Source organism: Crotalus tigris, unplaced genomic scaffold (genome assembly GCF_016545835.1).
Source record: "Crotalus tigris isolate CLP2741 ecotype Arizona unplaced genomic scaffold, ASM1654583v1 scf7180000018940.2059657, whole genome shotgun sequence".
Classification (NCBI taxonomy): domain Eukaryota; kingdom Metazoa; phylum Chordata; class Lepidosauria; order Squamata; family Viperidae; genus Crotalus; species Crotalus tigris.
The window spans coordinates 1062988-1089265 of record NW_024097284.1 but is presented as its reverse complement, the minus strand read 5'-3'; the positions used below and the strand labels follow the sequence as shown (position 1 = coordinate 1089265).

Sequence of the window (26278 nt, the reverse complement as noted above, 5' to 3'; positions counted from 1 at the left end):
CTGGACTTAGATCTCCTGCGAGCATGCAGGGACTTGTGACTTATGACATGTTTGACCCTTCCCTCAGAGTCAAACGGCATCAGGAAAGTATCCTAATTTAAGAAAATTGGGGCAGACTTCCCAACCTGGCTGTTAATTCTGGGAAGTATAATCGAATATATCTGAAAAGTTCATGGTAGTGGAAGGCATGGATGAGGATAAATTAAAAGAAAGAGAACTATAAATATAACACCAATTTTTAAATAACACCTATGAGATACCAGAAACCATCAGCCTATACAAACTGCAAGTAACTATTTATCAAGTATTTCTAGGTTTAAAACATGCATATTTCTGACTTAGTTGTGACATGAATGTTGATCCGTGTGAAGTTCATTTGTCATCTTTCCTACTTTGGAAGAAATATTGCTATAGGCAGAAATAATAGCATTTACTTTCAAAAATTTATACAGTCCCAGTTGATCTTTTGTATCTTTTTTTTTATTTTTGGGAAAGCCTAATGGCTTAAAATGTATTCCCTAACAATTTTCTGGAATAGACATTTGAATTTCTAGCATTGAGAAATATGGGGGTAAGTGTTGTAGAATCATAGATTAGCCATAGCTCTATGGTCTTTCCCTTTAGGAAAAATAATATTACATGCCCTTTTCATGTAAAAGGCCTCCTATGCAACCCCAAGTTTGAAAGGGATCAGATTAGAGCAGGGATTTGCAACTGTTCCCATAAAAAATTGAAAGATGTCAAAAGGAACCAAATTGTTAATGCATTAAAATAGAAGCTAATGGGAAACCTCCCCTCCAAGCTAGAAAACCTTTGCCAGTGAGAATAAACAATGGGAGATAACATAAACAAGCAATCTGCTTTGGAAGAAACTACTCATATTAATGTTTCGATTGTAACTCAAAACTCTTCATAGCATTAGCAGGACTTACATCTCAGAAGCCATTATTTATTATTTCAACTTCCATACTAACAAGACCTGTTTTCTACACTTGATCCAACACCGTATAAGGATTCCCACCATCCATCTTCTTCTTGTGGCTATCCAGATAACTGATACCTTTTCCAATGATTATTGTGTTTTGTTGGTTTGCTCCCTACTTGGTGCTTCATCCTGAATTTAGATCAAGTTTAAAAGAGTGCCCTAGAGCAAACAGTAGAGTATACATCATGTCAATAAATAACAAATTAAAATTAATTTAAAATTTAATAAAATAATAAATTAAAAAATAAACTACTTTTCAGGACTATTCCATGCCTTGTAAAATTGGCCTAGAATGCATATTTGTATACAAAAACTTCCTTGCATTTCCAAGTAATGTTGAGAAACACTCCCAAAAGAAGGACATTGCATTTTGTGATCAATGGACTGACTCACTATTTTAGAAAGCAATTTCCTATCTTCTTAAGAAAAATGAATTGGGAACTAGGTAAGTATTTTTCCAAATAACATTCCACAAATGGGAGAACAGCTAACTCTAATGTGTAATGATCTCTATGGAATTTCTCTGAAACACCAAACAACAATGCATTTAACCTCTCTGCTTGTTGTTTGTCAAGAGTATTTCCCAGGGGTACCACCTGTAATGTTGCAGAAAGCAATCAGCCAGCCAAGCTAGCAAGAAGCAAATATTACACTCACAAAAAGAATCATGATGAATTTGATCAAATCATTACTTCATAGATGTAGGACAGGTTGGTCCCAAAATCTTAGAGTCTCTCAAAACCACTAAGTTGAAATGTTTAAAGTGGAGATGTGGTGAAGGAAGTTTTGGTGAATTAGATTTGATAACTAGAGTGCCAAAGGACTCTGAACTGCAATTTGTAATGCTGTTAAGGGTAAAGCAAACAGAAATATCCCGAAATACAAAAAGCAAAAGAAGGCAAAATGGCTGCCTACCGATAGGCTGTAAACAACTGAAGAAATGTAGAAAGCAAGAGATAACAGACACAGAGGAAAACTAAATGCTAAACTCTGGTCAGGAAAAGACAAGGACTGATATCTAAATAAGCAATGCAAAGAGGGTAACAAGTGATTGGGAAGGACAAGAGGCTTACTTAAAATTGCAGAAATGAAGAACATCTTTTATGTATATGGGCATAATAAAAGGCCAAGAAGACAAAAAGCTACTTAGAAAGAAGACATAAAGAAAATCTGATATAAATATACAAAAGTACAGTAAAAAAAAATCCTTAAATCAGTGATAAGAATAAAAGTTAGATCACTGACCATTTGATCATTTATTGTGGAAAGGAAGTTAAATTGCTATTAACAAAGCTTCAAGAGATGATGAAATACTAGCAAAACTGCTTAAACCCTTATAGAAAGATGCACTTAAAATATCACATTTTGTTCGCAAAGGAGTTGTGGGAAAGAGAAGCAAAGCTAAAGGACTGGAAATGTTCATCAAACTACTGAAATATTGCATTGATCTCACAGGCTAGGAGGATTCTACTAAAGATTTAGCAACTCACTTTTCCAAAAACATAGAACAAGAACTTCCAGATACACAACTGAGTTAAAGAAAGAGGAAGAGCAGAAATCACATTGCTAAGATCCGATGGTTAATGGAATGATGAAGGGAGTTCCAAAAAGGCCTAGCTTTCTTTTATTGATAAAATCTTTAGACTGATTAGATCACAACAAATTATGAATGCTTCATCTATTTTTGGAAGAAATTATATGTTGACAAGAAAGTAACAACTAACTGGTTTAAGGAGATGCTAGGCAGTCACTTGTCTGAGATGGTATAGATTCTCCTGCTTAAGTGGGGGGCTGGACTAGAAGACCTCCAAGGTCCCTTCCAGTTCTAGTCCAGTCTAGTCTAGTCTAGTCTATTCTAGTCTAGTCTATATTGTCATATTATTCTTTAACGCATATAGAGAATACATCATAAGAAATGCTGAAGTAGAAGAAATAGAAAGTGGAAGTAAACATTTTTAGAAGACCTGAAACATGGGCAGATTAAAGGTAATTAAAAAAAGGCTGACAGAAAACAAGATAGATCAATTCTGTCACAGTTAACAGGAACATGAGCTTATGAAAACTCAAAGAAGAAATGATTAACAAACAACCTGGATAAAATGACATCCTTCAAAGATTTGGATACAACTGAACAAAAAAATGTCAAAAAGAAAGAAATTATTAAATAAATTGGTGCTAGCCATACAAATGGTATTTTATTAAGGTTTGATTTTATTAAGATTAATTGAAGTAACAATTGAAAGCAAAAAGTAGAATTAATCATAATAATTAATTAAATGCAACTCTACCTAATTTTTTTATAAAGGATTTTACTTATCATGCAAAAGTCAACTGAAGCTGTTCAGGAAAAAAAACTGACCTTTCTCATGCAGCATTCTGGGACCCAGAGGCCAGACCACAAGGGCATTGTTCCCTTCCATTATGAATCTCTTGAGACCAATGTTTCTCAACTTTGACATGCTTAAGATGTGTGGACTGCAACTCCCAAAATTTCCCAGCCAGAAAGAATATTGCTCTAGGCAATAATATTTAGGGCAATATCTTATATCCTGTGCCTAATGTATATGCCATGAGAATATTTACTTGTTTTGGCTTTTATCTGCATTTCAGACCATTATCAAAATTGTGGAACTGATCTGATTCATTATATACCTACTCATGATGCAGTTCTTGGACAGTTTATCCCAGGACAGCAAACAAAATATTCAGAACAGAGTCATTCAAAACAGCAGCTATACCGTATGTATATTTCAAAATCAACTTGCTTTTAGAAAGGAAAGCTCAAGTATTTATTTAAAAGGCTAAGGCAATGTCTCAGCCTCAGCAACTTTAAGAAGTGGACTTCAACTCCCAGAATACCCTAGCCAACTATTGCCTTGGAAATTCTGAGAATTGGGGTCCACACATCTTGAAGTTGCTGAGGTTAAGATATAGTGGGCTAAAGGATTAGATAGGTCTCCCACATCGTGTTGGAAAAATTAAAAAGGAATGGGGAATAGGGAGGGGAATATCTGAAGAAAAGAAAACCCCAGTTTCCATTGTAAAACCAAGCATCTTTCAAACAATGTACTGAAGAAGCTTTGTTTACAGAAACTAGAATAGGTAATTTCTGACTCTAAAGATCAGCTGAGCAAAGCTATAATCTTGCCTTCTCTCCATGATGTGTTTCCTTCAGCATCCAACTTGTTGCTTCTGGGAAATCCACAAACTGTAAGGACTGTAACACCCCCAGTTTATATTTTGCAGCCCCTCTGAATACAGTGATTGCTTTTATCCTAAGAGGATCCATATCAAACTTTGTACAAAGCAGTAATTTATGAGAGTTAACATGTTGTCTATATTCTTCATTTTTCCCACCAGTTTATGTATACGCATATACATACACACATCTCTAGCTGTTCAGGAACTTGAAGAACTACATTTTCTTATCTACCTTTTAAAGCTGTGGTGTGTATTAGGGTAGAAATATCAACTAACTATTGTGTGCTGGATTGCAATTTTCAGAATTGCCAGATGACTGGGAATATATAAACCTAATATACCTAGAGGATGCCAGATTGGCAAAAGCTGTACTAGTTCAGCTAGAAAAAGAAAAAGAGATCTTCATATATGTCACACAAGCTCTGTGTTCAGGTGGAATTAAAAACAAAATGATCTAGTTGCTAAACGAAGTGGGTGTCCTATTAGCAGTGCTGTCTTGATGTTTTGCTAGGGATATGGAACATTAGCTGCATGATAACTAAAATTTGGCTTGTCAGCAACATCAAATCACTCTGACATTTATCTAGCTTGATACTGCTGCCTAGCAAAATTCAAACTTCTATTATTTAATTATTAAATAAACAAATCTTGGTAATTGTAGTTCTTCTGATAATCCTAGAGAATATTTTTTTATTTTATAGCTAATAAGCTTTCCATATTTTACATAATATTCTAATACTAATACAAAATACTATTTTATTTTACGAATTGAATGAATATTTTTAGGGCCAGTAGACAAGACTTTATTATCTGGTAGCAACTAATTAGAGCCAGTTAGTATAGTGGTTAAAGCAGCAGTCTAGAACCAGGAAACCATGAGTTCTAATCCTACCCTAGGCACAAAGCTAGCAGGGTGACCTTAGGTCTATCACTTTCTCTCAGGTTCAGGAAGGAAGCAATGTCAAATCACTTTTGAAAAAAACTGCAAAAACTTCTCCAGGCAGCCTCTGAGAGGTGGACACGGAAGAAAAAAAAGGCAGCTTATTACATTTCAGAATCGTGGTACAGAGGAGTTAGTACAAGACAGTAGTGTACATCTGTATTGCAGTCTTCTGATCACAGAACAAGTAGAAACCTGCAAATCAACAGTTCACCCAAAGCCCAACTGATTGGTTTATAATTATATTAGGAGTTGAACTCAGCATTTTCCCTTATAGCCTATAAGTAATTTCTGGGATCTGCTATTTCAAGATTTAATGCTGGCCATGATGGTTCCTCCAGGTTTAGTGGTCCCATATTTTTCTCTATTACTGATTGGGAAACAAAAGTGGCCAATGGCTACTGTTCTGTTTGTGAATGTTTCAGAGGCAGCTGATTAGCTGCTGGGCAAAACAGCTGCTTGATAGTAAATATTAGCTGAAAATAAGGGGCTTCTTAGTATTTGCTACTAAACTGAATCCCCAGAACTGTACTATACTGCACATTGTGTTGGCCAGCCCATTTTCCATGTTGCAGAGGGCTTCCTATCAGACAATAAAAGAGTATCTGAATGGAAGAACAATATCAACAAGATAGTATGTTCTGCATACTATCTTGTTGATATTGTTCTTCCCTTCAGTATGCAGTATGTTCTGCATACTATCTTGATGAAAAACAAATATTCTGTAATGTAAAAAAAGGAGAAAGATCCCTTTGTGGAGTGAAACAAATATGGCACAGAAGGGGAGGAAATATGATTTATATGCCATTCAGCTTCCAGCGACTCATCCCAGCACTATGTCACATCATCTTTGATGTGAACAACCTTTCAATCTAATGACTTTTTAACAAGACAGAAGAGTCTTACTTCAAGTGAAAACTCAAGTGGATCTAAAATTGAGTCAGTAACTGGCATGTCAATAATTGGCATGTCCTAGGCAAATCAAGGCTTACTTGACCCAACACATCAACCCAAACAAGTCTATTATCAAATTATGATCTACTTCATATTCTTTCCCTTGCTAGCTTTCCAATTGTCCATCTTCATTCACAGAATTTTGTTTCATGATCCAGACAATTATTTCCCATTTATAACTTCCCACTATATCCCCATTGTTTCTGCTATCTATTTTTCATAATACAGAACAGAGGAAAAACTGCACAATGTCTTCCCCTAATGTAATATTCTCTAGATATCTAGATTTCAACTTCCAGAATTCTCAAGATTAGTCATGTTGCCAATGAATCCAAAGAGTTCAAATCAATATCTGATTCCATCCAGGTTGGAGAAAGATGGACTAGTAACACAAAGAAGAAAGTATTGCAGCGATGGACAACCTTTATATTTTTAAGAGAACAAGGGTCATATCAGCCTGCCAAAGATTCAAAATGGGGTAGATCAGCTGATTTTCCATTGTTTCCTGGATCAAAGAGAGTTTTAAGCTCTGTCAGGTGTATTTTCAGGCTTATGCTAACATTTTCATATGTTTTTGGACCTTCACAATGTGAGAAATCTTGCAATTATGTTACTAAATTTGGTATTGTGATTCGGGGGCATTTGAGGCCACAGAAATGAGCTCAGGGGCTACTTTTGGTCTTTAAGCCATAGGTTGCTGTTCTCTGGTCAAAAACATGAAATACAAATTTATGCAGCCCAAAAGCAAGGCTCAAGTATATACAAGAACTGCAAAATTACAGTTCATAGCTGCAAGGTATTGACCTAGCATAATAAATTTGTTTTACAGAGCCTGGAAAATTGCCTTATCCAATTATTGATGTTGTGAATGGCCACACTATTCTTTTACTGTAAACATTTAAACTTTACATAGGCATCTCACTGACTGAAACACTTGTGCTTGATGGTCTCTTGGTAGAATTGTGGATTTTTTTTTAAAAAAAAAAAAAGGACCTATGTCAATAAAGATAATACCAGGCATCCAGTGAATTGGGTTTTATCCCATAAAACCTTCTGCCATAATGAATCTCTTTGAGATCTTTAGGAATCTTTGCAGTATATTTGTACAAGAAATGAATGCAGGCTTTTCCTCTCTAGAAAAGGATCTAGGATCTAGCTTATTTTCTATTTAGATCTTTTGATCCCTCAGTCAGAACCACATGTAAAATAGTATAAAGTAGATATTGACTTGCAGAACATTAGAACGCTGAGTTCAGCCTGGGGATTTATTTTTAGAACAGACACAGGAGCTTACAAGCAAATAGAGAATATATAGGTATGCACACAGAGACACAAACACACAATTAATTTATATGCTGGCAAAGTGAGGAGAAGGAGAGAGAGGGGAGAGGATGTGGAGAGAGAGAGAGAGATGGAGAGGGAGAGAGAGAAAATTATTATACTTAATAGCTTATGTTTAGGTCCTTATAACATATATACACTTATTCCATGAATCAGAAACCATTGCTTTTTATTGCAAGTAATCCAGATATTTGCTACTTTCTGCCGAAGCACTTGAAACACATTTTAAAAAGAAATATCCTCACTTCTTGGAATTTCTTCATTTTAAAACATAATAATTCATTATTTATGGTCTCTATTCACATAAAAGACTATCAGTTTACCCATCTTTACCTAGAAAGAAAATTCATTGGAATCAATGGAACCTTTTTCCAAATAGCACACATAGGATCAGGCCACATAAACTCACACTTGACAATCTGGGGGATTAATGCCACTAGCTGCATTAATTTATCAAAACATGGGTATTTTCTACAATGGAATACTTGTCTAAGAAAATCAAGCTCAATGCTTTGCTTTGAAAACCTGGCCTAGAATTACTGACTTTTAAGCAGTGGTTGGTTGCTAAAATGTGAATAGCCAGGATTAAGTCCTGCCAAATTTATTTTACATCTCAGGCTGAGATTTTGAAAAGAATCAGAAATGACTGCCGGGCACAGCAGAAATTGGATCAAAGCTTAACTTAAAGTTATGGACCTGTGGCCTAGAGGATGCTGGGAAATGTAATTCAACATTGGAAAGTAGTTTACCATGACTGGAGTAGACCTATAGAAATAACTGAGCCTACAGGTTTAGCCTTACCAGAGATCTCTTCAAGAAAATTGGAGATATGAAGGGAACGTTTCATGCAAAGATGGGCATGATAAAGGACCAAAATGGCAGGGACCTAATAGAGATTAAGAAGAGATGGCAAAATTACACAGAAGAACTATACAAGAATGAGCTTAACGTCCCAGATAACCACAATGAGATGGTCACTGACCTCGAACCAGACATCCTAGAATGTGAAGTGAAATGGGCCTCAGAAAATCTGAGCAACAACAAAGCTAGTGGAGGTGACAGTATTCCAGCTGAGCTATTCAAAATCTTAAAAGACGATGCAGTAAAAGTGCTACACTCAATTTGCCAGCAAATTTGGAAGACTCAACAGTGGCCACAGGATTGGAAAAGGTCAGTTTACATTCCAATTCCAAAGAAAGGCAATGGCAAAGAATGTTCCAACTATCGCACCATTGCACTCATTTCACATGCTAGTAAAGTTATGTTTAAAATCCTACAAGCTAGACTCCAGCAGTATGTGGATTGAGAACTACCAGAAGTACAGGCAGGATTTTGAAGAGGCAGAGGAACTAGAGATCAAATTGCCAACATACGCTGGATCATGGAGAAAGCTAGGGAGTTCCAGAAAAAACATCTACTTCTGCTTCATTGACTATGCTAAAGCCTTTGATTGTGTGGATCACAACAAATTGTGGCAAGTTCTTAAAGAGATGGGAATACCAGACCATCTTATTTGTCTCTTGAGAAACCTATATGCGGGTCAAGAAGCAACAGTGAGAACTGGACACTGAACCACTGATTGGTTCAAAATTGGAAAAGGAGTCCGGCAAGGCTGTATACTGTCGCCCTGCCTATTTAACTTATATGCAGAGCACATCATGAGAAAGGCAGGGCTAGATGAATCAAAAGTTGGAATGAAGATTGCCGGGAGAAATATCAACAATCTAAGATATGCAGATGATACCACTCTAATGGCAGAAAGTGAAGATGAACTAAAGAGCCTCTTGATGCGGGTGAAGAAGGAGAGTGCAAAAGTTGGCTTGAAACTTAACATTAAGAAAACCAAAATCATGGCATCCGGCCCTCTTAATTCCTGGCAAATAGATGGGGAAGAAATGGAAGTAGTGACAGATTTTATTTTTCTGGGCTCCAAGATCACCTCAGATGGGGACTGCAGCCAAGAAATTAAAAGATGCTTGCTCCTGGGGAAGAAAGCAAATCTAGACAGCATACTAAAAAGCAGAGACATCACCCTGCCAACAAAAGTGCATATAATCCAGGCCCATGGTTTTCCCAGTTGCAATGTATGGCTGTGAAAGTTGGACCATAAGAAAGGCTGAGCGCCAAAGAATTGAGGTCTTTGAACTATGGTGCTCGAGAAGACTCCTGCGAGTCCCTTGGACTGCAAGGCGTTCAAACCGGTCAGTCCTAGAAGAGAGCAACCCTGACTGCTCTTTAGAAGGTCAGATCCTGAAGTTGAAACTCAAATACTTTGGCCACCTAATGAGAAGGAAGGACTCACTGGAGAAGGGCCTAATGCTGCGAAAGATTAAGGGCAATAGAAGAAGGGGACGACAGAGAATGAGATGGCTGGATGGAGTCACTGAAGCAGTAGGTGTGAACTTAAATGGATTCCAGAAGATGGTAGAGGACAGGAAGACCTGGAGGAACGTTGTCCATGGGGTCGCGATGGGTCGGACACGACTTCGCAATTAACAACAACAACAAATATAGTATTATTCAGTGCTTTTTTTGTACAAAAAAAAAAAGGTGCTGGAACTCACACACATCATACCACCCGCCTTGCCTACCCTATAAGGTTCCATCCAAAAAAGGTGTCGGAACTCCATTCTGGGCGTTCTGTGACAAAAAAAGCCTGATATTACTGGGTTTAGTGGTTATGTTCTAGTTTGGATTTGACTTATGTGGAATTAACACTGAATGGATTTGAGATTTAAGCTTAAACAGTTTGCTCTCACACTTCTAAACCTACTATAAACCTAGAAAACTGTCATCTTCTATGGCAGTGGTTCTCAACCTGTGGGTCGGGACCCCATTTGGGGTCGAACGACCATTTCACGGGGGTCGCCAAACCACGCTGTCTGCCATTTTTTTCCCTTTTCCCTAGCTGTCCTACTCCCTCTTATTGGTGGCCACACCTACTTGGGGGTCACCACAACATGGGGAACTGTATTATGGGGTCACGGCATTAGAAAGGTTGAGAACCACTGTTCTATGGTGTTAGAGATTTCAGCAAATGTACTTTCAAACTGCCAATAATCAATCTACATCAGATCTCCTAGAATCGGGATGGGTAATTGGTAACCCTCTAGATCAGAGGTCCCCAACCTTTTGGGCACCAGGGACCAGTTCTGTTGAGAGAGGCTTTTCCGCAGACTGGAGGATGTGTGGTTTTGTGTGCTGCCTGTATCTCGCAGATAGGGCTTTGCTTGTTTGTGTGGACCAGTTGCTGGCATGCCGCAGCCTGGTACAGGTCCACGGGCCAGGAATTGGGGACCCCTGCTCTAGATCTACAGTATCTTCGATAGTACTTTATAAATGAGACACATCCTGTGTGAAATATTTGAAGAAAATCAATGAACCATAATATTCATTGAGATTATAACGAGAAAAGTAGGTGGCTTATCAATCATTTTAATGTTTGAAATATTTTTTGCATATAATAAAAATCTGTCCACATCTAGAATATCTGCTCTGATAATACCTGGTGCTTTGCACATGTTGTTGCCCTGCTGAGTCATGGAATGTTGTTGTCTTTGTAGACTTTTTAAAGTGGCAAAATGACATTTGAGAGAATCTTCATCAGCCCAAGCCCAGAAACAAGATAACCAGATCCAATTGAATTGAAGTCTTTGTTTGCTTACACCTAATTCACAGAATCTTGCCAAACTAAGGTTATAATTCTTTAGATACAGGTAGTCTTCAACTTATGACCACAACTGAGTCCAAAATTTCTGTTGCTAATTGAGGCAGTTGTTTGCCCCAAAATATCATTGGTAGGCAACTGAGAGAGTAATCTTCTCCTGGTAGCAAAGCCAGAACATTGCCAGTAAGACTCAGAGATATACAGAATAACAGATTTGTTCCACTTTTCTTGTCACAGTGCTTAAGTGATTCCTTGTAATTGTTAGTAACGCTGTTGTTAAGGGAATCTGGCTTCCCCATTAACTTTGTTTGTTAGAAGGTCACAAAAGTCATCACAAGATTCCCAAGCATCTGAATTTTGATCACGTGATCAAGGGGATACTGCAATGATATAGGGTCTCTGCCTACATCATTTCAGACAATGGCTGTCCAGACACTTTTTAAAAGCCTCCAGTGAAGGAGCACTCATAACTTCTGAAGGCAAGCCCTTCCACTGGTTTATTGTTCTCACTGTCAGGAAGTTTCTCCTTAGTCCCAGGTTGGTTCTCTCCTTGATTAGTTTCCATCCATTGCTTCTTGTCTTGCTTTCTGGTGCTTTGGAAAATACACTGAACCTCCTTTTCTTTAGGGCAGCCTCTCAAATACTGGAAGACTCCTATCATGTTGTCCTTAGTCCTTCTTTTCACTAGACATACCTAATTCCTGCAACTGTTCTTCACTGCATGCCAAATTGCTGCTATAGACTTGACTGTGGTAGAACATACCATAATTGCCTTTATCTGGGGACTGTTTGCCACCGCACCTCCACTGACCCAGCAGGGATTTTCTTTCACACAATATGTTCAGTTTCATGATTGCAACAATGGTTAAATTTTAGCAGTAAAAACTGCTCAGCTGAATTGAGTCCTCTATCTACTTCCCCAGTGTGTGTATTTTTTAGAAAAGAAAGTTCTAATATCTTAAGTAAGCATGATCCATTATACACAAATATTTGAAAATGATAAAAAAAAAACCTTGATAAATAAAAAGTGGTCTCATAAAACATCAAAAGCCCCTGAACTGTGGAGAAACAAGGCATAAATAGAACAAATGAAGTGCCTGGATACTTATATGGAAACGATAATTCTTAACTAGAGGGAGATGAAAGGGCATTGGCAAACTGTACTCAATGAAGAAGTGAAAATGCTGTGGGGGATATCATGAACTGGCCACTATATTAAGACATGTGGAAGATATAACTTGATCGCTGTCCTCACTCTGCAGTTCATCTTCTACTAATATTATTCTCTTCCTCTAGTAAAACCGAGCAGATGTATTAACAGTATTTTCAGTGTGCATTTTAGAAAGGACAGCTGTCTTCACTAAAAATAAGTGTAATCTAGCAGAGTATAATGCTGCAGAGTTATGAATTAGTATCCACCTGTAGAAGGGAATCCCCAAGGACCATTTGGGACCATTTGCCATTATCTGATCTGAAATCTATCTAATGTGCCTTCAGATATATTACATGGTCCTGGGTATAGCCAGGAAATTCCCAGTAACTGAATCAGAGAAGCTTGTTATTTTTTTACATATTTTCTTTTTCTTATTATTGCTTGGCTAATTTTACTAATCAGGGAAACATAGCAAAGATTAAATATTTCTTTATGCAGGTAGGCAAGACTTGTTAAATGTGAAGACTGAATATTATTGTACCTTCCTACATTCACATATATAAAAGCCTTGAATTATTTTCTCTTTCATTAAATTGAGCCAGAATTATTTTCAGCTGGTGATATGAGGATGAGTAGCAACTCCTCACCCCAAGGAGAGCATTTCAGATGCAAAGAAACGCTGCTGAGAGCTAAGAGAAAGTTTGGGCACTTCTGGTGAAGAAGTTTCAAAAACTCCAAAATGCCAAGTGTTTTTACCTGGCTAGCTCACTGACGGGAAAGAGAGGGAGTTGGCCACCGGGGTCTATATGCCATGGTAGCCTTCCAGATGGATTATATAAAAGGTGGACCATTAAAGATAACCTGAAAGCTTCCATTTTGAAAGCACTTATTAAAATGCTGGCAATGTTTTTCAACCTTATCAACTCTAAGAGGTGTGAACTTCAACTCCCAGAATTTCCCAGCTAACACTGGATTAAGACATACAAGTTATGTATTGATTAACTTTGTATCCCACCTTTTGCGACAGAGCTCAAAATGTGGCATTAAAGGAGCTTCTTACTGTTTTATTGCATTACAATGCGATTTTTTATTTTTTGTTTTATTGCATTACAGCATTCTGTGGAAGAGAGAGAAAGACTTGCCCAGAAAACGACCTTCCACAGTTGAGGATGGACTAGTATCGGAGCTTTCCAGGTACCAGTCCAGATCTTCACTAGGGAGATTGTCTGTTTCCAAGCCAAGTCCAAATACTGCTGCTACCTTTAATACCCTAAATACTTAAGCCGAAGTACCCAAAATAATGTCTCTTCAAATCATAACTCATTCATGTTTTAAAAGCTATATAGAAAGTTAAGTGCTTTTTCTTCATTGCATGGCAATAAATGATAAAGTGCATTGCTTGTACCTGTTCCAAAGGGCAAGGTTCAACACATATGAAGTATTTCAGTATTAAAGAATTTAGAGTCCATTGATTTGCTTCAAGGGTCAGAAACAAAAAAAGAAAATCAAAATAATCCAGTTCTTGGTTTCACCCTCTCCAATTCCAGAATTCTAGCAATGCTTTGGAGCCTTAAGCTAAGACTCATTTTACTATTGCTTATTGTTAAACACCTGGGCATTATAAATCTTGCTTGATTTCTTGCCAATCAGCTCTTCCTACCCTTGCCCTGAAATGTGAAAACAGCTTGTTAAAATAATAATTTAAAATGTGCAGCACATTTTGCTTTACATGTTGGAACTCCGAGATAAGCTGGAAAGGATATCAAAAGATATCAAACGTTGGTGCCTTATTTATTGAAAGGTTACATCTCTTCTTCCAAGCAATGAAATGGGAAAGAGCAAATCAGGAAGAATTTTAATATGTCCCTAACAGATGGTGCACAGAGGCTTTTTTGAGAAGGAAAAATTCAGTGCCACATTTTTTTAAGGGGACAAAGATGAATATTTCATTTCTTTTACTCTTAAGAGACTTACCAGAGGAGTTTGGAGACGTTTTAAAGCATCATTATCATTCAGTTACATTGAGAAACAGAAATTAAAAGTCTATTTTTGAAGGCATGTGTGGTGATTAATAGTAATAATATGATGACACGGGAATATTTTTCCCCCCTTTTTTTTTATTCTTTCCAAATGCGAATGGATCACCTTAATTGAATTTTTTATTTTTCTAGTAAAATTAGAAAGGTAAGAACAAATATATAATAAAACAATAAAAATAAAAAATAGTGCAGAAAAGGAAACAACAAAGAAAAACAAAAAAGGAATATATATATATATATATATATTTACTTTATATATATATTTACTTTACTATATATATATATATATATATAGTAAAGAAAAAGAAAAGAAATAGATAAAGAAATTACTTCCCCCTCATAAGAAACATAATTTTGGCAACATCAACTCTTTTAAAATTCAACAAATTATCTCTTCTCATATCTCATTTTCATGTATAAACAAATATTTAATATTTAAACAAATATTCGTGGTTCAGTCCTGGTTAGCAACATTTTATTAAGGTTTACCAGTGATAATAACATACTTTAGCTATTTAATCTTGATCAAATAAACCAACTTTATATCCTTCCTTTTATTTTTATCAGTAATGATCTTTAGAACCTTCAAATACTGACCTAAAACTTGATTTTTTTAAAAAAATGTCTTTGTCCATTCTCAAAAAAATTCTTCAAAACTTTAACAAGATCTTTTGTAAGTCCAATATAGGAAAGTTATCCAGGTCACTCTTTTGGTTTGTTATTTCTATACCTTTAATTATTAAGACATCAACTGATTTCATTTGTATATCCAGTTTAGTATTTTCTTCCACATCATTTTTGTAGCCTTTTATTATTAAAGCCACTTTCAAATCACACTGTGTTTTGCCTGGTAAAAACTGTTCCTCTTCCATAGTATCTTTTAAACATTCTGAACATTCAATTCAGCTATAAGATTCAGCTAATAAATATTCAGAGAAAATTATCCTACCTATTATTTATTTATTTAGAAAAGTTACGCATCGCTGACTCTGTTAATAGTTCTGGGTAGCTTGCAAGGATAAAGGAAAACAAAGCTGGCATCCATCAAAATATAGATAAATAATAATACTACCAGCAGCAGTAGCAATAGCAAATAGAGAATATAAAAGTTTGAACTATGGAATTAAATGGCCTTGCAAAAATAAATAAATCTGAGCCCAGTCCTAGATTGTAGTATCTCATAAGACAATAAGCATTCAATGAAATTGTTTCAATGTGGTCTAGCAGAGATCTGGGCAGAGCTTAAGAACTATCCTGCCAATAATCCAAGAGAGTCACAAAAACCACTCTTTTCACTGAGATTGACACATACTTATCAGCTGAACGTTTTTATAATTTCAGAATGGGCAAATGGCAAGTCTCCTTGCTACTGACATTATGGGGCTGTCTGGTATTACTGCTGGATCCCCAAAGACCACTAAACGTCAACCTTCTCCTTAAAGAGGATTGCAATTCTGCCCTGAACAGAAATATGTTCTGAAACCTAAATTCTGTCCCTCTAAATCAGGGGTCTCCAAACCTGGCCCTTTTATGACTTGTGGACTTCAACTCCCAAAATTGCTCAGCCAGGCACGGATGCCTGGCTGAGGAATTCTGGGAGTTGAAGTCCACAAGTCATAAAAGGGCCAAGTTTGAAGACCCTGCTCTAAATCCTGAAATTAGTTTCATCTTATTCTCCCATATCCAGTTCCTTAAAGCCTGGATACCTACAGAGCTTGGGATGATTTCCAAAGACTGGATCCAGAAGAACTATAGTTGAGTATCATCAGAGTAAGGATGATAATTCAAAATCTGACATCATTCCAAGTGAAATAAGAAGAAGAAGAAGAAGAAGAAGAAGAAGAAGAAGAAGAAGAAGAAGAAGAAGAAGAAGAAGAAGAAGAAGAAGAAGAAGAAGAAGAAGAAGAAGAAGAAGAAGAAGAAGAAGAAGAAGAATGATGAAGATGCACTGAAATTAGTATATCAGGAAGGCTTACTAACTACTGGAGAGACCAAACTGGCCTACAAGAAAGACCAAATGAAGAACAGAATAGAGGCATGGGAAGACAAAGCACTACATGGCCAATACATGAAAAAAATAGCTGGGAAAGCAGATAATAACAAGACCTGGCAATGGCTAAGAGCAGGAAAATTGAAGAAAGAGACCGAGGGACTAATTCTGGCTGCACAAGACCAAGCCTTAAGGACAAATGCATACAAAGTCAAAATTGAGAAGACAGCAACAGACAGTAAGTGCAAAGAAGCTGAAGAAACAGTGGACCACTTGGTAAGTTGTTGCAAGAAGATTGCACAAACTGATTACAAGCAGTGGCATGACAAATTAGCAACAATGGTGCATTGGAAGATCTGCAAAAAATATCATTTGCCTGTAAGCAAAAACTGGTGGGATCATAAAATAGAGAAAGTCATAGAAAATGATAAAATTAAACTGCTCTGGGACTTCAGAATTCAAACAGACAAGCACCTGCAACATAACACCCCAGACTTAACAATTGTCGATAAGAAAGACAAAAAAGTCTGGATAGTGGACGTGGCAGTGCCTGGAGATAGAAATATGTTGTATATTTAGATGTATTAAAATTGTCTTGTCATTGCTTTTATTATTATAATCCTAAAAGAATGAAATAAAAAATACACTAAATTGAAATAATAATAATAATAATAATAATAATAATAATAATAATAATAATAATAATAAACGAGAAAGAACTGGAGAAGATAACAAAAAACAAAGACCTACAAATAGAAATAGAAAGACTGTGGCAAAAGCAAGCAAGGGTAGTACCAATAGTCATAGGCTCCTTGGGTGCAATCCCAAAACAACTGGAGCACCACTTGAACACCATTGGCATTGACAAATTCGCTATTAGTCAATTGCAAAAGGCGGCCTTACTAGGAACTGCTTCCATCCTGCGACGATACCTGTAATACCATCAAACATCCACATCTGCCTATCCCAGGTCCTGGGTAAGGACTCGATAGTAGACAAAATGCCAAATCCAGTCTGAACATCTGGCTGACTGTGCGATGATCGATAATAATAATAATAATGTTGGAAAGGACCTTGGAGGTCATCTAGTCCAACCCCCTGCTCAGGCAGGAAACTGTCCAGTTTTTTCTTAAAAACTTCCAATGTTGGTGCATTCACCGCTTCTGGAGGCAGGTTGTTTCACTGGTTAATTGTTCTAACTGTCAGGAAGTTTCTCCTTAGTTCTAGGTTCCTTCTCTCCTTGGTTAGTTTCTACTCGTTGCTTCTTGTCTTGCCTTCAGGTGATTTGGAGAATAGCTTGATTCCCTCTTCTTTGTGGCAGCCCCTGAGATATTGGAACACTGCTATCATGTCCCCCCTCGTCCTTCTCTTCGTTAAACTAGACATACCCAATTCCAGCAACCGATGTTATCTAAGAAAAATAGTGCAAAGTATTCAAAATGGAACTCAGGTGGCATATGAGCATCAGCAAGAACTTGGGTTTTCAGCCTAATATCAGCCTTTCATGGTTTATAGAGACAGAATGCTCCTCCTGAGAGGCACAGCATAGGTCTTATGAAATCTCCACTATATCCAGCTGGATTTGTTTCTTAACCTGCTCTACTATGGCTCAGTCTGCTCTCACTGTTTAGAGCAGGGGTAGGCATTCCCAGCTATGCTGACTCAGGACTTCTGGGAGTTGAAATCCATGAGTCATAAAAGAGCCGAGGTTTAGGGCATCCATGACCAATCTAAATTCTAAACTGTTGGGCATTCAGTAGCTACTGTGTCAAGCTTCCAAGGAGGCTGTTATTCTATGCATCAGTCATGCCACTGAAGGAGTGACAGTCAGCATCAAGAAAACTTCTTCAAGAACAGACTGGAATCCAATAGAATCTATCAGCCTCTGTGGACAGACTAACTTTTTTGCAATGGAGCAAACTTCACCAAGAATGGTAAAATCTGCCTTTCTGTAATCCAGGGTTTGAGCAACCTGCAGGAGCAGACTTATGTGATCCTCAATCCTGCTTTTCTAAATTTCCAGAAATTGTGCCCTTGAATTTCAATAGCGAACATTTCACAAATGGCTGCATAAGCTGCCATCATTGGAAAGAACAAAATGGAATATTGGTCATTTATAGATCTAATATATCATTCCGCCTAATATTAATGCCAGCACTGGCACAAGTAAAAAAAAATGAGGTTGCTAGGAACAGACAGAGCATTTGCCAATATTCTTTCTAGAATATCTACAGAACAGCAACATAGGATGCTCACTCTTTTTCTTTAAACATATCTTTACTCACTTATTTAAGGTCAAAGAGAACAAGATTAAACAAGTGGTAGCAATCTTAACATGATGGATCAAACAAACAAACAAACCCCTAAGTATATTCACTTTATTTGGTTCTTTGATGAGAGTGTACCAGGGAATCAGAGAGGCTGAGAAGTGAAAAAATATCATAGGGAAGGTAATAATAACCAGAGTTTTGCCAAGAAAAGTATATGAACAGGAGCTGAACCAAGTTTCATATTTGGATGGGATACATTAGAAATCCAAACTATGGGCTAGATTTGGAAGGGAATGGCAAACCAAATCCATATGGTTGCTAAAAACAATGTGGACTTCTCTAGGTAATTCTATGAATTAAGCTTGATTTGAGGTGGTGTTCCAATCTATCAATCTTGCCAGACTGGCCAGAGAGGAAACATGGCAATATAAGCTAAGAAAATGATATTTTTTCCTTTACTGTAAAGCAGTGGTTCTCAACCTGTGGGTCAGGACCCCATTTGGGGTCAAACAACCATTTCATGGGGGTCGCCAAACAACGCAATTCGCCATTTTTTCCCCTTTTCCTTAGCTGTGCTACTCCCTTTTATTCTATTGGCTTTTGAAAGCCAATAGAATAGACTCTTTTGAATAGAGTCTAATTCTATTGGCTTTCAAAAGCCAATAGGAATTGTCCAGGCTGTCTCTGCCCTGCTGAGCCCGCCAAAAGTCCCATTCTGCAAACGGTGCTGCACCAGTTGAGTAGTCCTCGACTTACAATCGGTTGAGTAGTCCTCGACTTACAACCGTTGGGGGTCGCGGCATTAAAAAGGTTGAGAACTACTGCTGTAAAGCTTCAGTAACAAAAGTCTTGCAAGTCTGAAAGAACAATTTTCCTGAGAAACTAGGGAAAGTCTCTTTTGAGCTCTGCCAGGTACCCAGCTGTGAGCTATAGTCTCTTTTGTCTGGCTGTTCTCTAGATAGCATCTCTTCTTCCAGGCCCCTAAGGTCTTTCCCACATACTGTTATACCATCTTAAAACCAGATTAATAAGATTTCCAGAATCTTATCTGAAGCATGGCTATCTCTGCTTTGCAGTTCATAACTATATAATGGGCTAATTTAGGGCTTCATGTGAATCATCTTCACTAGCAAGAAAGAAAGAGAAACAAGAGCAGACAATAAGTTTGCTTCTCCTCCCTGAATAAAGTCTCAGCCCATTGGCCAGTGACTCTGAAGGGAACAAATAACCCCTTCTGAGAATCGTGGATAAAAAGTAAGGTTATCACTTTTCAAGACAAATGTAATCTCTGTAGACTAATATAACCCAGCAGAGATAACTCAGAAGAGATGCAGCAGAGAGGACAAACTGAGTATCCCATCAGCTAGGACCTTCATTTGGCAGGTCCTAGGCAGAAAGTTTTTTCTGCTTTGGCTTCCCCTTAATGGAACACTCTTCCCCTTGAAGTGAAGGTGGCTTCATCCCTTTTATTTTTCTGGAATTCCCTCAAGACCTGGATATGTTGTTAGGCCTCTGGACTTCAGGGAATTGATGAAATATTAAGATAGCTCCAGTATAACTAATACCTACTCTTTGCCTAACATTTTTTTAATTTTTAGTTTTGTGCCTTTGATAAATTTAAAAGTTTTTAATAATAATAATAAAGTAATAATATTAATTCTTATTGAATAAGAATTTAGCTTTGCTCTATGCCATCCAGAATCACTTGTTTGTGAGATGGGCAGCTATGTAAACATGACAAATAAAAAAATAAAGTCAGCAATTTGGCCCTGCAGGAACCTAACTCTAACCATTTCTGCAGAGGTTATTCCGAAATAAACAAAAACATAAAACAAGTTACAATTCTCCAATGACTTGTTTATTTGTAGAAAACTACAATGTGAATCTTGAGGTGCTAATGGGTCCCCCCTTTCATACTTATCCGATTCTCTGTCTTACTTGATACATTGCATTTTAAAGCAATAGTTTTTAAATGGGAAGACTTTATGTTAGAAAACAAAGCACCGCCATCTCCAATGTTATTTTTATTTCCAGGAATTCTTCTGAAATCAAAAAAGTCCCATGGAGGGAAGGGAGAAGTCTGAGATAAGAATTGCAAAAAGCAATGATACAGCAAGTAATATTCTACAGAACTAAGCTGCTGCAGTGTCTAAATTCCACAGGTCAACCAGGCTATGAAAGGACCAGTCATGCCTGCCAACATTTTAGGAAAGTGCCCATGACCTGGTCTCAAAATTCCTTTTTTTTTTTCATTGATTGCATTTGTGTGCCGTCAGATATTCCAAAGATTCTCAGCAGTTTCCAAAAATCCAAAAATGAAGCATCCAAGTAATCTTATCATTCATAAAAATTCCAGATGAATTAGTGTACTGAATACAAATTAAATCCATTGATAATACTAGTACATTAGCTGATCTTTAAAATGGACGATGTAGTCAATCAATTCAATTAATTCAATTAATAATGATCAGATAAGAGAAAGGTCCCCTGGCCTTTCTGATCTCCTTAGAATAGCTCTTGAAGGTTGAGACCTGTGCAGTTATAAAAGTCAAGAAAGCTCCATCCCATCCTAAGGTTGCATTGATATTTAATCTATTAAAACAGCTAGATTAGTTTGTCATGAATTGGGAAATCAATATACAAAGCATGTTTTTAATTCCTGGGAAAATCATGGTATCTAAGGCCTCTTCTATACATTTGGCTGGCACTTATTTGGGATGATGCCACAACCTTCTATTCCATGGCTCTGCAGGTTATCAAAAGCAACTCTATAATTCAATCAAATGAGTAATGACCAGATGGTTCTTCCCCTCCCCCACTAGCCATTTCACCATGAAAACAAACACAGTGAAGCAAAGACAAGAATGGATGGATGGATGGATGGATGGATGGATGGATGGATGGATGGATAGCAGTTTTGTACTTGGGCAGCTGGTGAGATGCTGTTTAGCTCATGAAAAATCCTGAATATTGAGAAAACAACAGCAGTTAAGACCCTTGGGGGATGCCAAAGAAATGCTTCTGGGATTATGTGAAGAAGCTACCGATACTAGTTATGCCCTACAGGAGACTTTTAAAATATTTTTGCATCATCAATCTTTAATTCTGTTTCTCATCATAATTTCAGTTGCATTATAAAATTACTGATAGATCTTTCCTACAATTGCAAACTGTTAATGTGAGTGGTTGTGAAAAGAAAAATGTTTGCAACATTGCTGCAAAATTATGAAAAAAATTCTCAAATTAGAAAAAATCTCCATGCATAGCTCATGCATATGCTAGCATTCCTGAAGAATATCCTTCCAAGAAAACAAGAACAGTGTTAAAATTTCTCAGCTGTTTTTTTTTTCAGATAATATCTTTGAGTTAAGAGAAGAAATTATGAGTTGATTAACTGTGTTGTGGCCGAGATTAAACTTTGTAACTAGAAAATATTTTGCAGTTGTTACCATGATGATCTCTACTGGGCAGTTGGTCTGCACATATTGCATTAACAAAGTTTATAAGGTTGGATTACTATTCAAACCACCACAACCAATATTGTTAGTTTAAGAATGAAATTATTAGTAGTAGTAGTTATATCCAAAACGGAAATATCCATGGAATTCCACAGCATGTGATTAAACTTTAATCAGGATATACTCATGCAAAGAGATATCAGAAGTGAGGCATCTATAGAAATAATGATTGAATAGTAATCTACCCACTCCTTTCATAATGGTAAAATGTATTTGATATTCAGAAAAATTCAGCAAAAATTAGCTTTGCAATTAGGTGTACATATTTTCTAATCCAAACTGAAGGATCTCTGATGGTGATGCCTCCCAAGTTACGACTTATTGACAAAAATAGCAAGAAGCCAAAGAAAGCCCCAGTGCAACTGAGAAGAAAAGAAGGAAGGAAGGAAGGAAGGAAGGAAGGAAGGAAGGAAGGAAGGAAGGAAGGAAGGAAGGAAGGAAGGAAGGAAGGAAAGAAGGAAAGAAGGAAGTTACAAAGGTGCTTTAATCTGGATTCTTGCATGGTATAGAAGGTAAAACATAAGGGCCTATGTGTTCTTTGTAATTCCACAATTGTATAATTCTCAGCCTTTCATAAAAATAAGCTATAACCTATTTTAATATAACTCTCATGAAATATTTGAAAGTTATTTGGATGACTTTATTATGATACTGGAGCAAAAGTACTACAGAGATAGTACCTCTCAACCCTTTTGGAATCTTAAAAAATTTAAATATTTAAAACTTTTATTTAAAGAGGCTTCTATTTCAATAGGCCTGAGCAAATATGCAGGACATCATCATAGGTTTGTGTAAATATTATTGATTGTACACTACATAAGCAAATATAATGCTTCACTCTGATCAAAGCAACATACTTCTGGAGGAAAGCCACTACAAACAATTAATGTGTGTGTATGTGTACACCACATATACATATACACATACATGCACAGTCCAGGCAAAATCTGTGAGCATCTACAACAACGAAGGAAAAAGGGCAGAAACCAACAGAAGGGCCTGAAGGAGCTGAAAGATTAGAACATTTAGAGGTAGCTCACAATTGAATCTGGGATGTAAGGATATGCTTGTGTTCCTAAACAGCTTTCTATAAACAGAAAGAAAGATTTCCTTTCCTAGTTGAAATGCCTGACCAATTGAAAGCTGGGGAATGGCCAGACCTGACAAAGCCTGTTGTTTGTAGCTCAGTATCATAGGTATTTTCACACAATATATCCAACCAGGTCATGTGGTTAATTTATGGTCTCTCTATTATGCAAGCCCAGAAAATGAATTCAGTAACCAGGTTAATCATTTTGCATAATTATAGCTAGTGTATACCTCTACTAATGCATTTTAAAAAATTGATTCTCTGGCTACATTAACATTTTTTTGCTGCTGTTAATATAATGGATATTAAGCATTTCATTTCTTGGGCCTCATGAACAGATATTTGAAAATGTAAATAGCAAAAATACAAATTGGGGGAAGAGGGGAGGTTGGAGTTAGTTTAAACTGTGCAAGACTGGGCAAAAGCACTTACTGTTGAAGCTCTAATCCAGAATAAATAAATTAACCATTACTGTGGTTACAATATTGGATCTTTGAGATCTCCAAGAAAAGGTGAACTACAGTTCCCAACATCCCACATCATGAGCTATACTGTTTGGGCTTCTTGAAAAATGCTGTGGAATGACATTGGGAGACTACAAATTCCCCACCCCCATTATAGAACAAACCCTGTAAACAATGTGAAACTTATTTTAGCAAACTGTAGTGAGTATCATCTCATTGTAACTAGTGACTCAGGACAGCCTGGATTAACTTCAGCTCTTTTACAATCTATGGAATTTAGCCTCAATAAACTCTAGAGCACAACACTGGCATCTTACTTCTACTTAACAGCAAGAGAATTCACTAATTGCACACTGGGACTGGGACTTGAACCTATCACGAGGAAGCATGTACTTCAGCTTCCATTTTTCTTAAGCTTTCCATGCTTGGTTATATGGGGATTTTTTCTAACGTAGTAATCCCACATCAGAGTCCATGGAAAAAACACCAAAGGACTTTCATCCCTTGAGGAGTGTGTTGCTAACTTCAAATTGGCACTTTTTTTAAAAAAAAAAAAGGAAGCTTCTTCTACACTTTTAAAAATGAGATGTGAAGTCCAACATGTTTATTAAAGATATATCTATATTCTAAGAATAAATTCTGCTAATTCTAAGGAACTATACCTTGGCACATATGTGTAGGATTGCACAACAGATTGCTAAAGTATTATCATCTACAGGCTAAGACTGAGTTTTGTTCATATTTGCTATTCTTTATTTCTGTTCATTGAATTAATCCTCAGTGAAGTTACTGCTAATTTGGATGTGCTTTTGAAGATCAATATTCTAATAAAATTCAGAACTCCTACCTGAATTCAGGAAGGAGATTTGGCCGCAATCCATAAAAAGCAGCAGACAATGTAACTAGCCAGGTAGGTTTGAAATTTCCATCTTCACACTCCAAGTATGGGGAGGACCACTTGATATGAGTCTTCTCTGCAGGGTGATGTCCATTTCTTTTTTTCAAGCTGCCTTCCTGGGTCTTAGAACCAGAATTTGAGACCTTTCGATGTTGATGTGGCCTCCACCTGCGCTTCAGACTATGGAACCACTCAGTTTCACTAGACACATTGGCCAACTGATGAGCCACTGAAGATAAGTCCTGCAGCAGGATCTGGTTATTCTGCCGACTGGCTTGGAGAAAGATTTGAGGGACAGAGGACAAGGGCTCCAGATTGAAGGTGATGGCAGCCCTGGAGATATTGGGATCTCCTTCCAGCAGGCTTCGGATCAAAATTTGGTACCACTCAATGTCTTCCTGCAAGTTCTGTTCATGGGATTTATTGCTCTGCAGAATCATGTTGAGAAAGTTGATTGCATGGAGAAGAGTATCCAGAGCTCCGTGCAGTGAGGGGTGTGAGGCCAAGCGAGACTTTCCAGCCAAACTTGTCAGCTCATAGCGCCCAGAGCAATTGGCCTGCTTCAGTTCCCAAGAATCACCAGTATACAGGAATGAAGCCACAGTTTGAGGAATCTCCTGGGACATTCTCTGGGCCAATACTAGGTTCTCTTCCCTTGATCTGCTCCAAGGAGAGAAAGGAACATCCACCTTCTTTCCATGATTATAAACAGACAGCTTCTCCTTCATTGCTTTCCCTTTACCAGGCTCCATTAGTCCTTGGTTGGCATCAATCACATACCCAGAGTGAGCAAGGAGTAAGATGGGAAGAAGCCACAGCAAATCCATCTTTTCCACTCAGCTAAGAAAAACGTCTTCTCTCAAGTTCTGGACCCAACCCACTTCCAATTTGTTTTAAAAACGTGAGTACTTCAACAGCATTGGCAAAAAGACAAGAAAGCAAAATTCGTGGAGCAGGATACTCCAAGTGAACTTGGTGATTGGGGGGGGAAGAGAGGGAGGGGGAGAATCCGAATCACCTGTAGCAATGGTCCAGCGAGCTTTCTCTGGTGGGGCAAGTTCTGGCAATTACGCAGGCGGCGCCTGGCTCAGAGACCAGGTTACATCGCGCCTGGCTACAGGGAGAAGCTACCGTTGGCCCGCTTAAGTCTTTATATCCCCCATCTGCCGCTGACAACGCTTGTAGAAGGTATTTTAAAGACCTGCTTCGCGGTCCTCCTCTCGCTGCCGCCGCTGCTCCATTCTCGATCAAGCGGCGCGTCCTCCTGCTTCGCTACCCAGCCGCGCAAAGCATCCAGACTCGCTCTCGCAGTCTCCGGGCATCGCTCCCTGAGGGGACAGGAGAGAGCTGCGGTTCGTGCACCGGACAGCCGAGAAGGAGAGGGATGGAGCAAGAGTGACAGGGCCGTGAGGGACTTCTGGGAGGGGATGTTTTTCGGGGGCAGATGCCCGCTGGTCGTAGCGCCGGGCTTTCCCAGCTCAGCCTTAACTCCCCCTCCTTCCTTGCCTGTTAACTAGACAGCTCTAACCCACATGGCCAACCCCTTCTTACCTCCCCTCCCTTCCGCAACTCGCCCTCATAGGTGAGCTCCGAATGCCTTGAGCGCTCTATGGCCGCTTCAGCTGTCAATCACGAGGCAGCCACTAGGTGAGCAGAAGGGAGCTGTCCAGTGCTGAATCTCTGGGAGGAGGAAGGGAGAAACAGGGGCTTCATGTCACCTTGCAGAGGCTGCCTTAGAAAGAATACCAGCCGTTTGGCTTGGAATTGC

At 37.9% G+C, this 26278-nt stretch overlaps 1 protein-coding gene across 2 annotated transcripts in view; it reads right to left on the bottom strand.

Annotated features, from left to right (window-relative positions):
- GPR158 (G protein-coupled receptor 158) overlaps positions 1 to 26046 on the bottom strand; it is a 176377-nt gene extending 150331 nt beyond the window's left edge. For both annotated transcript variants that reach the window (XR_005558465.1, XM_039357716.1), the window contains exon 1: positions 24460 to 26046. Coding sequence is in view for 1 of the 2 variants with exons in the window: in XM_039357716.1 (XP_039213650.1) it covers positions 24460 to 25337 (878 nt within the window). In the remaining variant the exon portion in view is untranslated. The remainder of the gene's footprint in view (positions 1 to 24459) is intronic.
- Positions 26047 to 26278: the final 232 nt, after the last annotated feature.